General features: G+C 37.0%; 1 protein-coding gene across 6 annotated transcripts in view; it reads left to right on the top strand.

The window, feature by feature from the left end:
• Positions 1–18673, top strand: part of PREPL (prolyl endopeptidase like) — a 58843-nt gene that overhangs the window by 36775 nt on the left and 3395 nt on the right. For all 6 annotated transcript variants that reach the window (XR_005365819.1, XM_038551174.1, XM_038551175.1 and 3 more), the window contains 5 exons: positions 7610–7807; positions 11863–12038; positions 13370–13586; positions 17226–17375; positions 18041–18164. Coding sequence is in view for 5 of the 6 variants with exons in the window: in XM_038551174.1 (XP_038407102.1) it covers positions 7610–7807; positions 11863–12038; positions 13370–13586; positions 17226–17375; positions 18041–18164 (865 nt within the window). In the remaining variant the exon portion in view is untranslated. The remainder of the gene's footprint in view (positions 1–7609; positions 7808–11862; positions 12039–13369; positions 13587–17225; positions 17376–18040; positions 18165–18673) is intronic.

Raw genomic sequence — 18673 nt, 5'->3', positions numbered from 1 at the left:
ATTTTACTGATGAGTGAAAATGAACATCTTTTCATATGTCTGCTGGCCATATCTTCTTTAAGAAATGCCTGCTCATATTTTCTGCCCATTTTTAATTGGGTTATTTATTTTGGGGGGGTTGAGTTTTTTAAGTTAAATATTTTAGATATTAGCCCTTTATGGGATATGTCATTTACAAATCTCTTCTTCCATCCTGTAGGTCGCCTTTTAGCTTAGTTTCCTTTGCTGTGCAGAAGCTTATTTTGATGTAGTCCCAATTTGTTTATTTTTGCTTTTGTTTCCCTTGCCTCAGGGGACATATCTAGAATCAGGTTGTATGGCTGATATTGCCTGTACTCTCTTCTGGAATTTTTATGGTTTCAGGTCTCACAATTAGGTCTTTAATTCATTTTGAGTTTTTGTGTGTGTGTGGTGTAAGAAAGTGGTCCAGTTTCATTCTTTTGTATGTAAACTGGCTGTCCAGTTTTCCCAGCACCATTTGTGGGAGTTTACGAAATTATCTTTATTCCCATTGGATATTCTTTATCTTTTTCTCAAAGATTAATTGACCATAGAGTTGGGGGTTTATTTCTGGATTTTCTATTACATTCTGTTGATTCATATGTCTGTTTTTGTGCCAATTCCATACTGTTTTGGTCACTATGGCTTTGTGATATACCTTGAAGTCCGAAATTGTGATGCCTCCAGCTTTGGTTTTCTTTTTCAAGATTGCTTTGGCTCTTTGGGGTCATTTGTGGTTGCACATAAACTTTAGGATTGTTTGTTCTGGTTCTGTAAAAAATACTGTTGGTATTTTGATAGGGATTGCACTAAATGTGTAAATTACTTTGGGTAGTACAAACATTTCAGCAATGTTTTTTCTTTCAACCCATGAGCATGAAAGGTCTTTCCATTTGTTTGTGTCCTCTCCAGTTCCTTTCATTGGTGTTTTATAGTTTTCAGAGTACAGATCTTTTACCCCTTTGGTTAGATTTATTCCTATTATTTTTGGTATAATTATAAATGGGATTGTTTCTTAATTTCTATTCTGTTCATTATTGTGTATAGAAATACAACAGGTAGCTATACATTGATTTTTGTATCCTGCAACTTTACTGAATTCATTTATCAGTTCTAGCAGGTTTTTGGTGGTATCTTTCAGATTTCCTAGTATCATATCATCTACAAATAGTGAAAATTTTCCTTCTTACCAATTTGGATGCCTTTTCTTTCTTTTCGTTGTCTGATTGCTGAGCTAGAACTTGCAGAACTCTGTTGAATAAAATGAGAGCATACTTCTTTCTGACCTTAGGGGAAAGGCTCTGTTTTCCCCATTTAAGATGACTTTAACTGTGGGTTTTTCATAAATGGCTTTTATTATGTTCCCTCTAAACCTACTCTGTTGATGGTTTTTTTTATCGTGAGTGGATGTTGTACTTTGTCAAATGCTTTTTCTGCATCTACTGAAATGATCATATGATTCTCATCCTTTCTCTTTCTAATGTACTATTATCACATTGATTGATATGTAAATATTGAACCACCCTTGCAACCCAATCCCACTTGGTTGTGGTAAATGATGTTTTTAATGTATTGTTGGATTTAGTTTGCTAGTATTGTGTTGAAGGTTTTTGCATCTATGTTCTTCAGAGATACTGACCTGTAGTTCCTTTTTTTTTGTTGGGGTCTTTAGTTTTGGTATCAAGGTAGTCCTGGCCTCATAGAATGAATTTGAAAGTTTTCCTTCGTTTCCAAGTTTTTGGAATAGTTTGAAAAGAATAGGTATTAATTCTTGCTTAAATGTTCGGTAGAATTCACCTGTGAAGCCATTTGGTCTTGGATTTTGTGTGGGGGTGGGCGGGGGGTTGTGGGGATTTTTTGTTTTTGTTTTTGTTTTTGATTACAGATTCGATTTCATTGCTGGTTACCAGTCTTTTCAAATTTTTTATTTTTCTTGTTTTGGTAGGTTATATATTTGTGGGAATTTGCCCATTTCTTGTAGGTTGTCCAATTTATTGGACAATTATTGGCATATAATTTTTCGTAATATTTTCTTATGATTTTTTTTGTATTTCTGTGGTGTTTGTTGCTATTTCTTCTCTCTCATTTGTAATTTTATTTATTTTGGGTCCTTTCTCTTTTTCTTGGTAAGTCTGGCTAGAAGTTTATCACCTGTATTGATTTCTATTTATTTTTTTTTCCACAGAGCCAGCACCTCATTTCACTGATCTATTGAGGGTGTTTTGAGGAGGTTTTGGGGTTTTATTTTTTAGTTTTTATATCACATTTCTCTTCTAATCTTTTAGTATTTCCTTCTTTCTGCTGGGCTTGTTTTTATTTTTTTAAGCTTTATTTAGGAGAGAGGGGGTGAGAGAGGGTCTCAAGCAGACTCCTCACTGAGCGCAGAGCCTGAAAGAGGGCTTGATCTCACCACCCTGATAAGATCACTACCCAACCCAAAACCAAGAGTTGGATGCTCAATCGACTCTGCCACCCAGGTGCCTAAACTTCTGCTAGTTTTAGATTTTGTTTGTTCTTTTTCTAGCTCCTTTAGGTGTAAAATTGGGTTGAGATTTTTTTATTGCTTGAGGTAAGCCTGTATTGCTATAACGTTCCCTTAGAACTGTTTTTGCTGCATCCCAAAGGTTTTGAACTCAACATTGTGTTTTCATTTGTTTCTACATAATTTTTTATTTGTTTTCTGGGTGACCCATTAATTGTTTAGGAGCATGTTATTTAACCTCCATGTAATTGTGATCTTCCCAGACTTTTTCTTGTGGTTTACTTCTAGTTCCATAACATTGAGGTCAGAAAAGAATGCATGATGTGACTTACATCTCTTTAAATTTGTTGAGGGTTGTTTTGTGGCCTAATACGTCATCTGTTTTGGTCCATGTGCATTTGAAAATATTGTGTATTTTATTTTAGGATGGAATGTCCTGAGTATATCTGTTAAATTCATCTAGTCCAGGGTGTCATTCAAAACCATGGTTTCCTTGTTGATTTTTCTCTTTAGATGATCTGTCCATTGATGTAAGTGGGATGTGAAAGTTTCCTGTTATTATTATTATATTACCAATTAGTTCCTTTATGTTTCTTATTAACTGTTTTATGTATTTGGGTGCTCCGATGTTGGGTGCATAAATATTTATAATTATTACATCTTTTTGTTGTTTCCCCCTTATTATTATATAGTGTTCTTCGTCTCTTGTTACAGTTTTTGTTTCAAAATCTATTTTTTCCTGTGTAAGTATTGCTACTCCAGGTTTATTTTGACATCTATTTGCATGAAATGTTTCTGCATCCTCTCACTTTCAATCTGTAACTGTTTTTAGGTCTAAAATGAGCTTCCTGTGACAGCATGTAGATGGGTCTTGTTTTTTATCTATTCTGTCACCCTGTATGTTTTGATTAGAGCATTTAGTCCATCTACATTCAAAGTAATTATTGATAGGTATGTACTTATCGCCATTTTATTACTTGTGGTGGTTTATGTAGTTTTTCTCTGATCCTTTCTTCTCTTTCTCTTTCTTACTGATATATTTGGATTTCTCTTTATTCCTTGCATATTTATAAGTGGTTTTTGATATGTTTTAATACAACACTCTTCTGCATATAGCAGAAGTTTATATTTAGTTGATAGTTGTTTAAGTTTCTTTACTCCTCCCCCAAGTTTTAGGTATATGGTGTCATATTTTACATCCTTTTGAGTTCCTTGACTGATTTTTTTACAGGAATATTCATTTTTACTGTTTTTGTGTTTCCTACTGTCATACTCTTTTTTGATCTTTCTTTTCCACTCAAAGACTCCTCCTCAAGATTTCTTGCAGAGCTGGTTTAGTGGTCATGAACTCCTTGTTTTGTTTTTTTTGTTTGTTTGCCTAGAAAACTCTTTCTCTCTCCTCCTATTCTAAATGGTAGCTTTGCTAGATAGAGTATTCTTGGCTGCAAGTTTTTCCCATTCAGCACTTTTTTTTTTAAGATGTTATTTGAGAGCGACAGCACATGCATGTGTGCGCACAGGCAGAGGGAGAGGGAGGAGCAGGCTCCCCATGGAGCAGGGTGCCGGATGCAGGACTCCATCCCAGGACCCTGATGCTTAACCTGAGCCACCCACACACACACACAGTTCACACTTTAAATACATCATGTCACTCCTTCCTGACTTGGAAAATTTCTTCTGAAAAACCCACAATAACCTTATGGGATTTCCTTTGTATGCAACTGTCTTCTTTTGTCTTGCTGTTTTTAATATTTTTTCCTTATCACTAAATTTTGTCATTTTAATTACAGTATATCTTGGTGTAGATCTGCTTTTGTGGATTTTTTTTTTTTTTAGATTTTATTTATTTATTCATAGAGACAGAGGGGCAGAGACACAGGCAGAGGGAGAAGCACCTCCATGCAGGGAGTCTGACATGGGACTCGATCCGGAGTCTCCAGGACCATGCCCTGGACTGAAGGTGGCGCTAAACCACTGAGCCACCTGGGCTGCCCTTTTGTGGATTTCATTGGAGGGTTATCTATGCCTCCTGGATCTGGATATCGGTTTCCTTCCCCAGATTAGGGAAGTTTTCAGCTATTATTTCTTGAAATAAATTCTCTGCCCTTTTTTCTCTTTTTTTCTGGAACTCCTTTAATTTTTTTTGGAACTCCTATAATATTAATATTAATTCTGTTTTGATGGCATCACTAAGTTCCCTAAGTCTGTTCTTGTTTTGCATAATTCTTTTTTCTCTCTTTTGCTCATCTTGATTACAGTTACTCTGTATTCCAGGTCATTAATTCTTTCCTCTGCTTCTTTCAGCCTGCTGTTCATTCATTTCATCAGGTGTGTTTCTCATTTCGTTTATTGAGCCCTTTGTCTCTTCTATGTTATTCCTTATTTCTGTTAATGGTTTCACTTATGTCTTCCATTCTTTTCTCATGTCCAGTGAGTATCCTTATGATCATTGCTTTAAACTCCATCAGGCATGTTACTTATATCTGTTTCGTTTAAGATCTCTGGCTATGACCTTGTCTTTTTATTTGGGAAAAATTCCTGTCTTCTCATTTTGTCTTAAGTCTCTGCACCTTTTTCTGTGTGTTAGGAAAGTCACCTGTGTCTCTTGTTCTTGAGAGTGGTGACTTTATGAAGAAGAGGTCCTGTAGTGCCCTGCAATGTAATTTTCCGTGTTCACCAAAGCCTGGTGCTTCCAGGAGTGTCTCCAATGGAACATCATTGTGTCTTTAATTTATTCTGTATTTCCCAATATGTTAGGCCTTGTTATAATGTTATAATGTTCTGAGTTATCAACACATGGAATCAAGTACTACATTATATACTAGGTTATACTTAAAGAAAATTTTATAGATCCGAGCCTTTCATGAACTGGGTAATACTGATTAATATGCATAGACAGTGTCAATCACAAAGAACAAAATCTTTAAGCCAAACTAAGAGTGGATTATAAAGTATTTCTGTATGTAACATCTCTGCCCAGTAGGCACTTGACTAAAAGGCTTTTTAAAACTCAATCTGAAAACAGAAATGTAAAAATCCTTAATATATTTGTCTCCTCTCCTTGGTCATCATATCATCAGTTTTTCCTGATTTTTTTTTTCACAAAAATAAGTTATGTTTTAATTGGTTATAATATTTAATTTAAGCAAATTGTGAAAAGTTTCTTGCTTTGTATTAATGTCAGTTTACAGGAGGTGTTTACATGCTTGGGCCAATTTTCTTTCAGCATGTATGTCTTAATCTTTCAGTGAAATAAATGATTTGCTGGTAGAATGCTAAAACTGAAACTGTTTCTGTCAAGTATCTAAGAAATATCTGCATATCAAAGCCAACCTAAAATTATTCTGGTGCTGTCCATTAATATACCCAGATGTTACTACAGGATTATCTCAGTAGGAAATGTGGCTTAAGGTGTCTTTGAGATGGTTAATGCTTATTTCCACATGAGCTAGATAAATTTTAAGAAGTCCATAGCCGGGATCCCTGGGTGGCGCAGCGGTGTGGTGCCTGCCTTTGGCCCGGGGCGCGATCCTGGAGACCCGGGATTGAGTCCCACATCAGGCTCCCGGTGCATGGAGCCTGCTTCTCCCTCTGTCTGTGTCTCTGCCTCTCTCTCTCTCTCTCTCTCTCTGTGACTATCATAAATAAATAAAAATTAAAAAAAAAAAAAAAGAAGTCCATAGCCTTGGAACGGTTTTGTTATGGTAAAACTTTAACCTTGGTCCCACTACTTTAAAAAATAACACCCAAGAGAGTTTTTTATTTATTGGAACCACCTGGTCTGAAAGTATGACTGCTTACAGCATGGGGCACGTGGAACTTTTTTTTTATTATTAATTTCACCAAAGAACAAAAAAAAAAAACAAACGTTTGCCTCTGTGGACTGAGGCACCATGTGCCCTCTTTCTGAAACCTGGTTACAAGGCCAGTAGCAGTGGTACTTTTTCCCGCTAAGGTCTCTGTTTACTCCATTTATGCTGCCAAACTTCGCAACTTTCACATGTCACACTCTTCTTTCCAGTTTTGTGGCTTTGCACTTAAGTAAACATTATCCTTGAACATAATCCTCAATCTGAGGACAGTCAATAAGGAAGTCTCTTTAAGAGACATTATGAATATACAACCTTATTGTGTTTTAGGAAGATAGATTCTTTGAATTAATTGCAAGACGTTTTCTGTGAACATAAGCTCTTTGGGTTTAGTTTCTACAGGTTAGATGGTGTACTCTTTATCCACATGGCCCCCCCCAACCCTTTCTGAATAGTGCCCACCAGTGACATTGCTGTGCCAAGACCTCTGATTTTCTAAGGAATTTGTTCTTTCTACAATTACTCAGGAAAAGAAAGGCAATTTTCTTTTAATGTTCTGACTCTTGGTACCATTTCTTATACTCTGTCATCTGCTTACCAGAGTTCTTTGAAAGGTGTAAGAGGGATGTTAGTGGCAGGCTTGAAACTGGACCCTGCTGCTCTGAGAGAATGAATTTTGATTCCTTTCCCTTTTTTTTCTTAAAGTTAAGAATCATAATCATAATAGCTGTGAGTCTCTCAGAGTGGAGATGCCAGGAAAGGTTTTGTTCTGCACAATGGTTAGCCTAGGAGCTAAAGTTAGAAACAAATTGTAAATGCTTTAGGGCTGCTGAGCCAGTTTGTAGCCCTGGAATAATAACTGTCATCCCTATGGCTGTCTAGGCAGCAGGGGAAGAGCTGATGGGTAAATTATTAAAAACACATGAGAGAGATTTCATGTTCTATGAGAACAGAGACCTATAGATGTTGTTGGGTTCTGGAATTAGTACTTGATTTGCTCTTTTTCTTAACCATTTTACTATCCACTGCTCAAGTTTATACCCAAAATAAACAACTTTATTAATAGAGATTTCATGTAAATCCAGATTCATAATGAACCATTTTTCTATAATTTTTCCTTAGTTTATTAGTCTTTACGTAGAGTTGTTCATTTGTTACTCAAAATATATTTGTGCTGAAATAATACTTAAAGGAGGTATTATGTATAACAGATAAAAATTAACTTGATATCCTCATCGTATTGTTTGTAGCAGACTCAGAAATTTAATTAATGATACTTAGTCTAGATAAAGAGTAAAAATAACTTTTCTTTCTTTAGCTCCCTCCTTGGGCCTGTGGATTCATAATGGATACAAATTCAGACCCAAAGAACTGTCCCTTTCAGCTTTGCTCTCCAATACGTCCCCCAAAATACTACACATACAAGTTTGCAGAAGGCAAACTGTTTGAAGAAACTGGACATGAAGACCCAATCACAAAGACTAGTCGTGTTTTACGTCTAGAAGCCAAAAGCAAGGTAAGAAGACTTTGTAATCTCACCTCTGAGCCCTCATCTATTACAGGCATGCTGTCAGGTGCTGTGCAGTTGTTGCTGGTACTGTAGTAGCATGGTTTTGTAAAGTAGATCTCACACACTCCAGCAAGGCCCAAATGATTTTTAGGGGATACATAGATTTTTTTTGTAACTTTAATATTCATATGTTTATTTTAACATGGATTAGAAAATGTATAACCAGCACATCAAGCTCTTGAGTTCACGTGTTGTTTCTATTTGAATTTTTAAAGTTGACTTAAAGAAGTAGTCAAAGTCGGTTTCTAGTTATGGCAAAAATTGTGAAGGTGGTGAGCAGTTGACCTAGAGTGAGCTAGATTTATAAAAGTCCTGCCTTTAAAAAAAATAAAAAATAATAAAAGATAAAAAATAAATCAAAGTCCTGCTTTAATTAATTAATTAATTTTTTTAAAAAAGTCCTGCCTTTGTGGAGCTTAAATCTAGTGGGGAAGGTGACCAATGAAGGAGTAATTGGCTAATGTACTGATTGCTGCAAAGGAAACTACACTGAGTACAATGGAAACAGGACACAAGGATCTTTCTCAGGCCGGAAAGATCAGTGAAGGCTTTTCTGAGGAAGTGAGGTCTCAAGTAGGATTAAGAATTAAGCTAGAACGGGGGCAGGAGGAATCCATTTTGTGTAAAGGCCCTGAATTGAGGGAGAAGTGGTATATTCAAGAAGTATAAAGGAGGGCAGCCTGGGTGGCTCAGCGGTTTAGCGCCCACCTTCAGCCCAAGGTGTGATCCTGGAGACTCGGGATCGAGTCCCTCGTCGGGCTCCCTGCACAGAGCCTGCTTCTCCCTTTGCCTGTGTTTCTGCCTCTCTTTCTCTCTCTGTGTCTCTCATGAGTAAATAAATAAAATCTTTAAAAAAAAAAAAAAAAAGAAGAAGAAGAAGAAGTATAAAGGAGGGGGCACCTCTCTGGCTCAGTCAGAAGAGCATGCAATTTTCGATATTGGGGTCATGAGTTTGAGCCCCACATTGGGTGTAGAGCTTACTTAAATGTTGTAAAATGTTTTAAAAGGTATAAAAAAGGACAATACAGCCAAAGGTTAGAGTAAAAAGAGGCAAGACCGAGGGGGGGGAGTGTAAAGTAGAAAAGAGGGGCGCCTAGGTGGCTCAGTGGGTTAAATGTCTGCCTTCAGCTCAGGTCATGATCCCAGGGTCACTGGATTAAGCCCCATGTTGGGCTCCCTGCTCAGTGGGGATCTGCTTCTCCCTCTCTGTCTGCCCTTGACTTATGCTTGCTCTCTCTCTATCTCAAATAATGAATAAAATATTTTTTTAAAAAAAGAAAGTTTGTGCAAATGAGGAATAAATTAATCAACTGTGGCCTTGGATTTAAAGAATTTTCAGACCTTAGCATATTAAAACATCAGATAATTGCACGTGCTGGCAGTGAATTATGATGACACAGCCTTTTGTCTTTGTGAATTTTTTCTTTAAACTATTAGTTTCTTTAAACTATTAGTTTTATTTAAATATATATTTTTCAGTAATAGAAAAGCAATACACACTTTTTTTTTCTTTTATTAAATTCAGTTAATTAACATATAATGTATTATTAGTTTCAGAGGTAGAGGTCCCTGATTCATCAGTCTTATATAACACCCAGTGCTCATTATATCACATGCCCTCCTAAATGCCCATCACCCAGTTACCCCACCCCCCACCCACCTTCCCTCCATTGACCCTCTGTTTGTTTCTCAGCATTAAGAATATCTCATAATTGGGACACCTGGGTGGCTCAGCGGTTGAGCGTCTGTCTGTGGCTCAGGGTGTGATCCTGCGGTCCCAGGATTGAGTCCCGTGTTGGGCTCCCTGTATGGAGCCTGCTTCTCCCTCTGCCTCTCTCTGTCTCATGAATAAGTAAATAAAATCTTTAAAAAAAAAGTCTTTCATAATTTATATCCCTCTCTTATTTTATCTTGTTTTTTCTTCTTTTCCCCTATGGCAGTAGTACACTTAGAAGAAATGCAAAAATGCCAAGTATATAAAGTTTAGACGACTGCTTTTTGGTCCCATTTGCTGTACCTCTTAGATGTAATTACTGTTTACCATTTAGTGTGTCACCATAGATTTTTGTGTTTTGTTTTTTGTCAATAGAATAGGCTTTGTTCTGCTTTAGAAATGTGGGATTATACCAGTCTATTAAAATGTTGTTGTAGTTATTATACCCCAAATGGAAAGAACAGTGAAGCCAAGTTCTTGGGGAGCCCAGGGATTCTTTATATGAATTAGAGAAGGGAGACAAGTGCTCAGTGGAATCTACTATAACTGCTTGCTTGCTTGCTTTCTTTCTTTCTTTCTTTCTTTCTTTCTTTCTTTCTTTCAAAGGTTTATTTATTAGCGCGCTAAATGTGCGTGGGTACAGGGGAAGGGCAGAGGGAGAGAGAATCTCAAGCATACTCCTGCTGAGCAGGGAGCCCACTTTGGGGCTCAATCTTAGGACCCTGAGGTTACGACCTGAGCCAAAATCAAGAGTCAGACACTTAACTGACTAAGCCACCAAGGTGCCCCACTGCTACAACTTTCCACATGCATTTTTGCACTGCTGATTAACTCAGATCCAGCTCATCACAGGACTTGCCACCAACCTCACCTCTTCCTTTTCATAAGTTTTCTTTTAAAGATTTTATTTATTCATGAGAGGCACAGAGAGAGAGAGGCAGAGACATAGGCAAAGGGAGAAGCAGCCTACCCACGGGAAGCCCGATGTGGGACTCAATCCCAAGACCCCGGGATCACGCCCTGAGCCCAAGGTAAGGTAGACAGTCAACCGCTGAGCCACCCGGGCATCCCTTTTCTTAAGTTTTCAACCAACTAGTTTTTCTCTGATTGTTGGGGAGGAGGCAGGGAGATGAAAAGACAAAGATAATTGTAGAAATTAATCTACATCGTTTTGTAAGAATAAATCTGAGAAGTGAAACTCCAGTTACACTGTCGTAGCAAGTTGAGCATCATAAGGAAGGATGAAAGATTGCCTCCTTATCTGATAATTACTCTAGTGCCTCAAAGTTAAGTTTTCACAGTAAGCATAAAAATAGGGAGAGTGGCTTGGTTATTGTTTTCCTTTTATTATTTCCTCTTATTTTATGTAGACTAGCACTATTTCACTAGTTTCTGTAAGCAGGGTGAGAACCAATTTCTCTGCCCTTTTTCTACAAAGGGAATATCAGAAATACTTCAGATTATGTTAATTTTGTCCAGGGAATGCCTAGTTTCAATCGGTTTGCAATTAATGAACGTGAACTCAACTGGGGAATAGTTAACCTGTCCTAAAGTAATTAAGATTACTTACTTAAGCCACTTTTAAACATTTTAAAAAATAAAGGTAGACCTTTGAAGAGTATAAGGATGTATGTCAGTTGGGGTAAGAAATTCTGATGCTAATGGTTGAGGACTCTGCTTACAGAGGTCAGAAAACTTGGCTGTTAAAACTTCTTCAGTCAGCATGTTTATAAATACTCAAAGATGAGAAATGTCACTATCTGGCTCTAGGTATAGGAAAAATGCTGTGCTGGTATATCTAACCTTGATAGGTATATTTTGACTTTGACTTGACGGAAGAAAATTACAGTAATGGTAGTAGTGAAGAACCCCTTAAAATCACTTTACTGTCATGAAAAGCTACATTTAATAAACTCTTTTCAAGCCAGAGTCTTATTGTTCTTTTCTGAATAATATTATAGGTCAGTAGTACAGCTGAAAATGGGGATGAACCATGATGTATTTTTAAAGACCATAACTCTTGTCTTTATTATGGTTGTTTATTTTTATTTATTTTTGTTGTGGTTGTTATTTTTAAGTAATTTCTATACCCAAAGTCCTACACCCATAGGACTCAACTCACAACCCCGAGATCAGGAGTCACATGTTCCACCAACTGAGCCAACCAGGCACCCCTCTGTTACCTTAATTAAATGAAGTTTGTGCTCAACATCAATAAGGCATAAAGTTAGGGATAAACTGTTTTAAAAGACTCTTACTTACATGCATAGTAACTCTTAATTTTCAGGATGGAAAATCAGTGCCAATGACCATTTTCCACAAGACAGATTCTGAGGACTTGCAGAAGAAACCTCTCCTGGTACATGTGTATGGAGCTTATGGAATGGATTTAAAAATGAATTTCAGACCTGAAAGACGGGTATTGGTGGACGATGGGTGGATATTAGCATATTGCCATGTTCGGTGAGTCAGCAACATTTTACCTGGCGTATGAGTGCCAGAGCATTGTGACAGATGTCCAGCATAAAGTCTATCAGGGAGCAAAGTTTATTTTCTCATTTGTGTTATTAAATTTATGTATTCCTAAGCATGTGCTAGTGGAAGTGAATTTAACAGACTAGTTGATATCTAAAAAGCAAAAGGGTAGATTTTTAAGATCTTGTACCAGATTTGTAGAGTTGACATACCAGTCTGTGTATTATCTTAGTAATGTTATTATTTCCTTTTTTTTTCTAGAGTTTAGTTTTTTCTAAAATAGTCTCTCAAACTAGATCCTTTTTTCCACTCTAACTTCATTTTATTTTCACTATTTTCAAGACACAAATACTATTTTATGTTTCTGCTTAAAATCCTTCTCTACCTTTCCACCTTTGAAATAAAATCCAAACTCTTCAGTGTAGTATTTTAACATCCTTATAACCTGGTTTATCTCTGTAGTAATAGCTGTGAATACTGCCCAAATGCGTCCTGCACTGTAGCCTTATTACATCCTTTCACCTGATAAACTCTTTCCCTTTTGTGCCTTTGCACCTGCCATGTCTTGATGTTTCCCCCTTCTTTGCACTCTGGGAACTCATATTCTTCCTCTAAGACGTGGCTTACATTTCATCTCCTCCTCAAGCATTTGTTTTAGGAAGTATATACCTCTCACCTAACAGGTGGATGTTCTTCCTGCTGCTTCTTTGATAACTTTAAATACCCTGTGTAAAAGCAGCAACCACATTGCTTGGCAGCTCTTTTCTTTACCCCCAAACTTATAATCTTCAGGGCAGATTTTTGCTTTTGTATATTTATAAGGCCGGCATTTAGCACAATGCCTGGTATACAGTAGGAGGTACCCAAAACGTATTTGTTTAGGGGTGTGTGACTGGCTCAGTTGGAGCAGCATAAGTTCAAGCCCTACATTGTGCTTGAGGCCATAAATTCAAGCCCTACATTGCATGTAGAACCTACTTTTTAAATGAATGAATAAAAAAATGACAGTGACTTATTTTTAAGACATTTATGAAATCCATTTTTGACTGTCTATATCAGAGATTGGCAAACCTTTTCTCTAAAAAAACTGAATAGTAAATATTTCAGGCTTTATAGGCCACATATGGTCTCTATTGTATATTCTTGGTGGTGGTTGTTGTTTTCTCCCAACCTTTAAAGATCATTCTTAGCTCTAAGGCCATTTAAGGGGGGGAAAAACAGACCTCTGAGTAAATATTTGCCCACCAGCTACAGTTTGCTGACCCTGACTTATTAATATGTTTGCCCCACTAAAAAAATTTTTTGCCCTTTAATTTCAGAGGTGGTGGTGAGTTAGGCCTCCAGTGGCACGCTGATGGCCGTCTAACTAAAAAACTCAATGGCCTTGCTGACTTAGAGGCTTGCATTAAGACGCTTCATGGCCAAGGCTTTTCTCAGCCAAGTCTAACAACCCTGACTGCTTTCAGTGCTGGAGGGGTGCTTGTGGGAGCATTGTGTAATTCTAATCCAGAGCTGCTGAGAGCTGTGACTTTGGAGGTGAGTATACTCTGTTCTCTACTATGTACAGAGTGGGAAGGCATGAAGCCATAAGCTACTCTGAAAAATATTTCTGTTCCAGTTTTACCATAACACAGGAGTGTAGCAAAGCCTTTAAATTTTAAACACAGAATTGGAGCTCTATTCTAAACTTCTTTTACTCTAATTACTTCTCCTTTATTTATCCTTTCTTCCATTGAAAGATATTAATGGCTGTTCTCATTAGTTATTTCTTATTTCTAAAAACATTTAGAATTGCTAGAAAAGAGAGCATATGTGATTCACTAGTTCCAGGGAATCAGGCAGAGGACACTGCAACTCCGGAGTCCACGAAATCCTTTGACTATATTATATTGCCCATGAGCATTTCAGTACTAGATGTAGAGGCTCTCTATTTTTAGATACTCCATTCATAAAGGTCTTTAAGTGGGTGGTTTTTCTATATTGTAATTTAAATATTTTGTTTTGACCTTAAAAGTCTCCACGGTTGACCCTTGAACAACATGGGGGTTAGAGACACCAAACACCTCCCCTGCCGCCCCCAGTCCAAAATCCATGTATAACTTTGGACTCTGCAAAAACTTAACAGCCTGCCATTGACCAGAAACCTTACCAATAATATAAACAGTTGATTAACACATATTTTATATGGTCTATAAATTATATACTGTGTTCTTAAAAATAAGCTAGAGAAAAGATGTTAAGATGATCATAAGAAAAATACATTTGGGGCAGCCTTGTTGGCGCAGTGGTTTAGCGCCACCTGCAGCCCAGGGTATGATCCTGGAGACCCGGGATCAAGTCCCATGTCGGGCTCCCTGCATAGAGCCTGCATCTCCCTTTGCCTGTGTCTCTGCCTCTCTCTCTCTCTGTGTCTCTCATGAATAAATAAATAAAATCTTAAAAAAGAAAAAAAGAAAAATACATTTGTTTATATAGTACCATATGTATACTTAAAAAAAAAAATCCAGGTGTGGGACGCCTGGTTGGCCCGTGGTTGAGCATCTGCTTTTGGCTCAGGTCCTGATTCTGGGATCCTGGGATCACATCCCACATCAGGCTCCCTGCAGGGAGCCTGCTTCTCCCTCTGTCTGTGTCTCTGCCTGTCTCTCTGTGTCTTTCATGAATAAATAAAATAAAATCTTTAAAAAAAAAAAAAAGTGTAAGGGGTCTTCCATAGTTTAAACCTATGTCTTTCAAGGGTCAACTGTATAATCTTTTCCTGGTGTCCGAAATTTAGAAGTATTATAGCCACTTGTTTCACTTTCATCATTTTGCTCCTGGTCAGACTCTAGAAAAGAAGAGCTGGGATGGAGAGAGTAAATTATTTTAGGTTTCTTTTATGGGGTATACACTCTAGGCTTCTCTTATTAAGTGTTAAATAATCCTGATCTACAAATCTACTTTTTTAGGTAGAAATAAATGCTAAGTACAGAGGGAAGAAAACCTATATACAAAGATAGTAAGTTTCTTACAATATAAAAAAAAAAATACAGCTGATCTTTGATTTTAGAAATTAGAAAGGAAATCATCAGAAATGTGTGTATAAGAGTATTTACCCCATGTTGCTTGTAATAGTGAAGTAGAATCAACCTAAATATCCAACAATAGAGGATCCATAGTTTTAATTAGAAGCACCGAATACTAGCTCTGATTAATTTAAGCAGAAAAGAGATTTATTAAAAGGTATTGGGAAAGGGCAGGCATAGAACTAATCTTATAGAGGCTACACGGCCAGAAACATATCCATATATACCATAAAACTGGCCCAGTGAAGCTATCACTGCCGCTATTGCTGGGCACAAGTCACCGTATACTCCCAGTGCTGCATCTGAAAACTCAACATAAATGTGTCGCTTTTGCCAGAAGAAATTCTCGTGGTCCCTACTTTAAGCCACAAACTTCCCAAAGTCTGGAGCACATTATTATGTCTGATTTGGTAAACCCAAGTCATGTAGCTACTCCATGCTGTGGGGAAAACGGAGAAGGGAACTACCTGGCATTTAACAGCTCCATACTGAGAGGCAGGCTCTGCCTCATAAGGTTAGGAATAGTTTAAATGCAAAAAAGTGGAGTCCAGATGCTAAGCAGCCAGAAGGAATTACTTTTGCCCACTAGGTTAATGTTAATACAAGAGAAAGCTGAAAAGCATGTTAACAGAAGACTACAAGTGAAAAAAAAGCAGCTGCCATTTTATTAAATGTTTTAACACTGGTTATAAGCCAGTGAATGTTTTTTCCTCCTTTGAGGTTGTATATTTTCTAGATTTTCTTCAATTAACATTTATTGCCTTTTTTTTTTTTTTATGTAAAATGTCCCAACTGGTAAGGAATTATTCATGTTGGGTTTTTTAAATTTTTGTGAGAAAATAAATTTAACATCTTAACCATTTTCAAGTATACAGTTCATGTGTGTTAAGTATGTTCACATTGTTGTGCAACCAATCTCCAGAACTCTTCATCTTGCAAAATCAAAACTCTGCACTTATTAAATAGCAACTCCCCAATTCTCCCTTCCCCTTAGAACCACCACTCTGCTCTGTCTCTATAGATTAGAGTCTACCTCCTACAAATGTAATCATACATATTTATCTTTTTGTAACTGGTTTATTTCACTTAGATAAGGTTCAGGGTCTATCTATTATCATAGTATATGTCAGAATTTCCTTCCTTTTTAAGGCTGAATAATATTTGTGTCATTGTGTATATTTTGCTTATCCATTCATCCACCAGTGGACAGACACTTGAGTTGCTAACATCTTTTGGCTGTTGTTTATAATGCTGCTACAGATATGGTTATATTCTGCAAGAACCTGCTTTTAATCTTTGGGATATATACCTAGAAATAGAATTGCTGGATTATATGGTAATTCTGAGTTTAGTTTTTTGAGAAACTAGCATACCATCTGCACCATTTTACATTCCTACCAACAGTGCATAAGGGTTCCAATTTCTCCACATCCTTGTTAACACTGTTATTTGTTTGTTTGTTTTTTTTAAGTTTTTTAATAGTACCCATTCTAATGAATGTAAAGTAGTAGCATTTCTTACTTTTATATAAAATATGTGTGGGGGATCCCTGGGTTGCGCAGCGGTTTGGCACCTGCCTTTGGCTCAGGGCGCGATCCTGGAGACCCGGGATTGAATCCCACGTCGGGCTCCCGGTGCATGGAGCCTGCTTCTCCCTCTGCCTGTGTCTCTGCCTCTCTCTCTGTCTCTCTCTGTGTGACTGTCATAAATAAATAAAAATTTAAAAAAAAAACTTCAGTGTAAATGCCCCCTTTAAAAAAAAAAATATGTATAAATAAAGGCATCAAACTAAAAAATTGTGAAATTAGAAAACATTTTTTGTTTTGTTATACATATGTGTGTGTGTGTGTGTATACACATATATAAACATGACGTATAACATCATCATTTTCAGAGTCTGAAAACCATAAAGGCCAGTTATAAAATCACAGGACCTAGTTAAGGACTGAGTAGTTAGTCCACCTCCTGGGAATCCACATGGCTTCTTGACTTTTGTTCTCTCATGTCCATATGTATATTCATAAAATAAAATGTCTTTCTGAAACTCATTTTGACAACTTATTAGTCAAAATTTAAATTTCTTTGGCTTTTTTTTTTTTTTTTTTTTAAGGCACCTTTCCTGGATGTTCTCAACACCATGATGGACACTACACTTCCTCTGACATTAGAAGAATTAGAAGAATGGGGAAATCCTTCATCTGATGAAAAACACAAGAACTACATAAAACGTTACTGTCCCTATCAAAATATCAAGCCACAGGTAGTGCAAGTTGTGATACACTATCCTAAAGTGATAGAAAAGATCATCAAAGGGATACTTACCATGCTGAGGCAGGAATTTTTACTGGGGTTTTAAGTTATTTCTGCTCAAAATACCCAAACACCTCTCAGCAACATCTCTGTTAATACTCAATTTAATAGTTCAATAGAATAGATTAGATATGATCATGGTCTTGCTAGCCAAGGAAAGGCTATTCCAGGTAGCAAGTGGTCTAGTACTATAATGCTGTATATCTCTCAAAAGCAAATGAGAGGGACGCCTGGGTGGCTCAGAGGTTGAGTGTCTGCCTTCGGCTTAGGGCATGATCCTGGAGTCCCGGGATCAAGCCCCACATCAGGCTCCCTATGGGGAGCCTGCTTCTCCCTCTGCCTGTGTCTCTGCCTCTCTCTCTCTCTCTCTCTCTCTCTCTCATGAATAAATAAAATCTTTAAAAAATATAGATAGATAGATGTATGTATGTATGTATGTATGTATGTATGTATGTATATAAAATCCAATACATAAATAACTCTTCAAAAAAACAAATGAGAAGAAAATATATCTGGCACCTAGATAAAAAAATTGGAGGTAGTTCTTTTTCATAATCTATAGGGTAGAAAAGGACCATAAGGAATAATGTAAACTTTGCATCTATTTTCTTTCAGCATTATCCTTCTATTCATATCACGGCTTATGAAAACGATGAGCGTGTACCTCTGAAAGGAATTGTAAACTATACTGAGAAACTCAAGGAAGCCATTACAGAGCATGCTAAGGACACTGGTGAAGGTAGGAGACTACCTGTATGCAGGGAATGTAGCTAAATGGACTATTCCCTTCCACATACTGCTCGGTAATACACTTTACACTGTAGACTAAGTCATCTGCCTGTGATTTTGGACAAAAATTGGTTTTCCTATGTTGACTACTCAGTTGAGTCATATTAAATGACTATACTTGTCTCTTTTTGAAAGGAAATATTAAAATAAGGTAGGCAAGGCACAAAGAAAAATAAATTTAAACATCAAATACAACTTAGAGATGTACTGTCATAAAACATTCATTTAATAATATTAATTGAGCCATTATTCTTGGAAACCTCTAAAAAAGAGATTCTGAAGCTTTTGCTCTGGAGCTTCAGTGCCCAAGCTAGCTGCTGTAATTTTCTCTAGATCTTTCCATTTCACTGGACAAGAACTATTACCTTTCTTCCTTAACAAGACCTTCTGGGCTTAGGGTGGGAGGGACCCATATACAAGTTTTCAGTCACCTTGTTTTCACTCCATGCTTCACACTCA

This window comes from Canis lupus, chromosome 10 (genome assembly GCF_011100685.1).
Source record: "Canis lupus familiaris isolate Mischka breed German Shepherd chromosome 10, alternate assembly UU_Cfam_GSD_1.0, whole genome shotgun sequence".
Taxonomy (NCBI): Eukaryota; Metazoa; Chordata; class Mammalia; order Carnivora; family Canidae; genus Canis; species Canis lupus.
The sequence above is the reverse complement of the archived record's forward strand: the minus strand, read 5'-3'. Positions and strand labels throughout refer to the sequence as shown.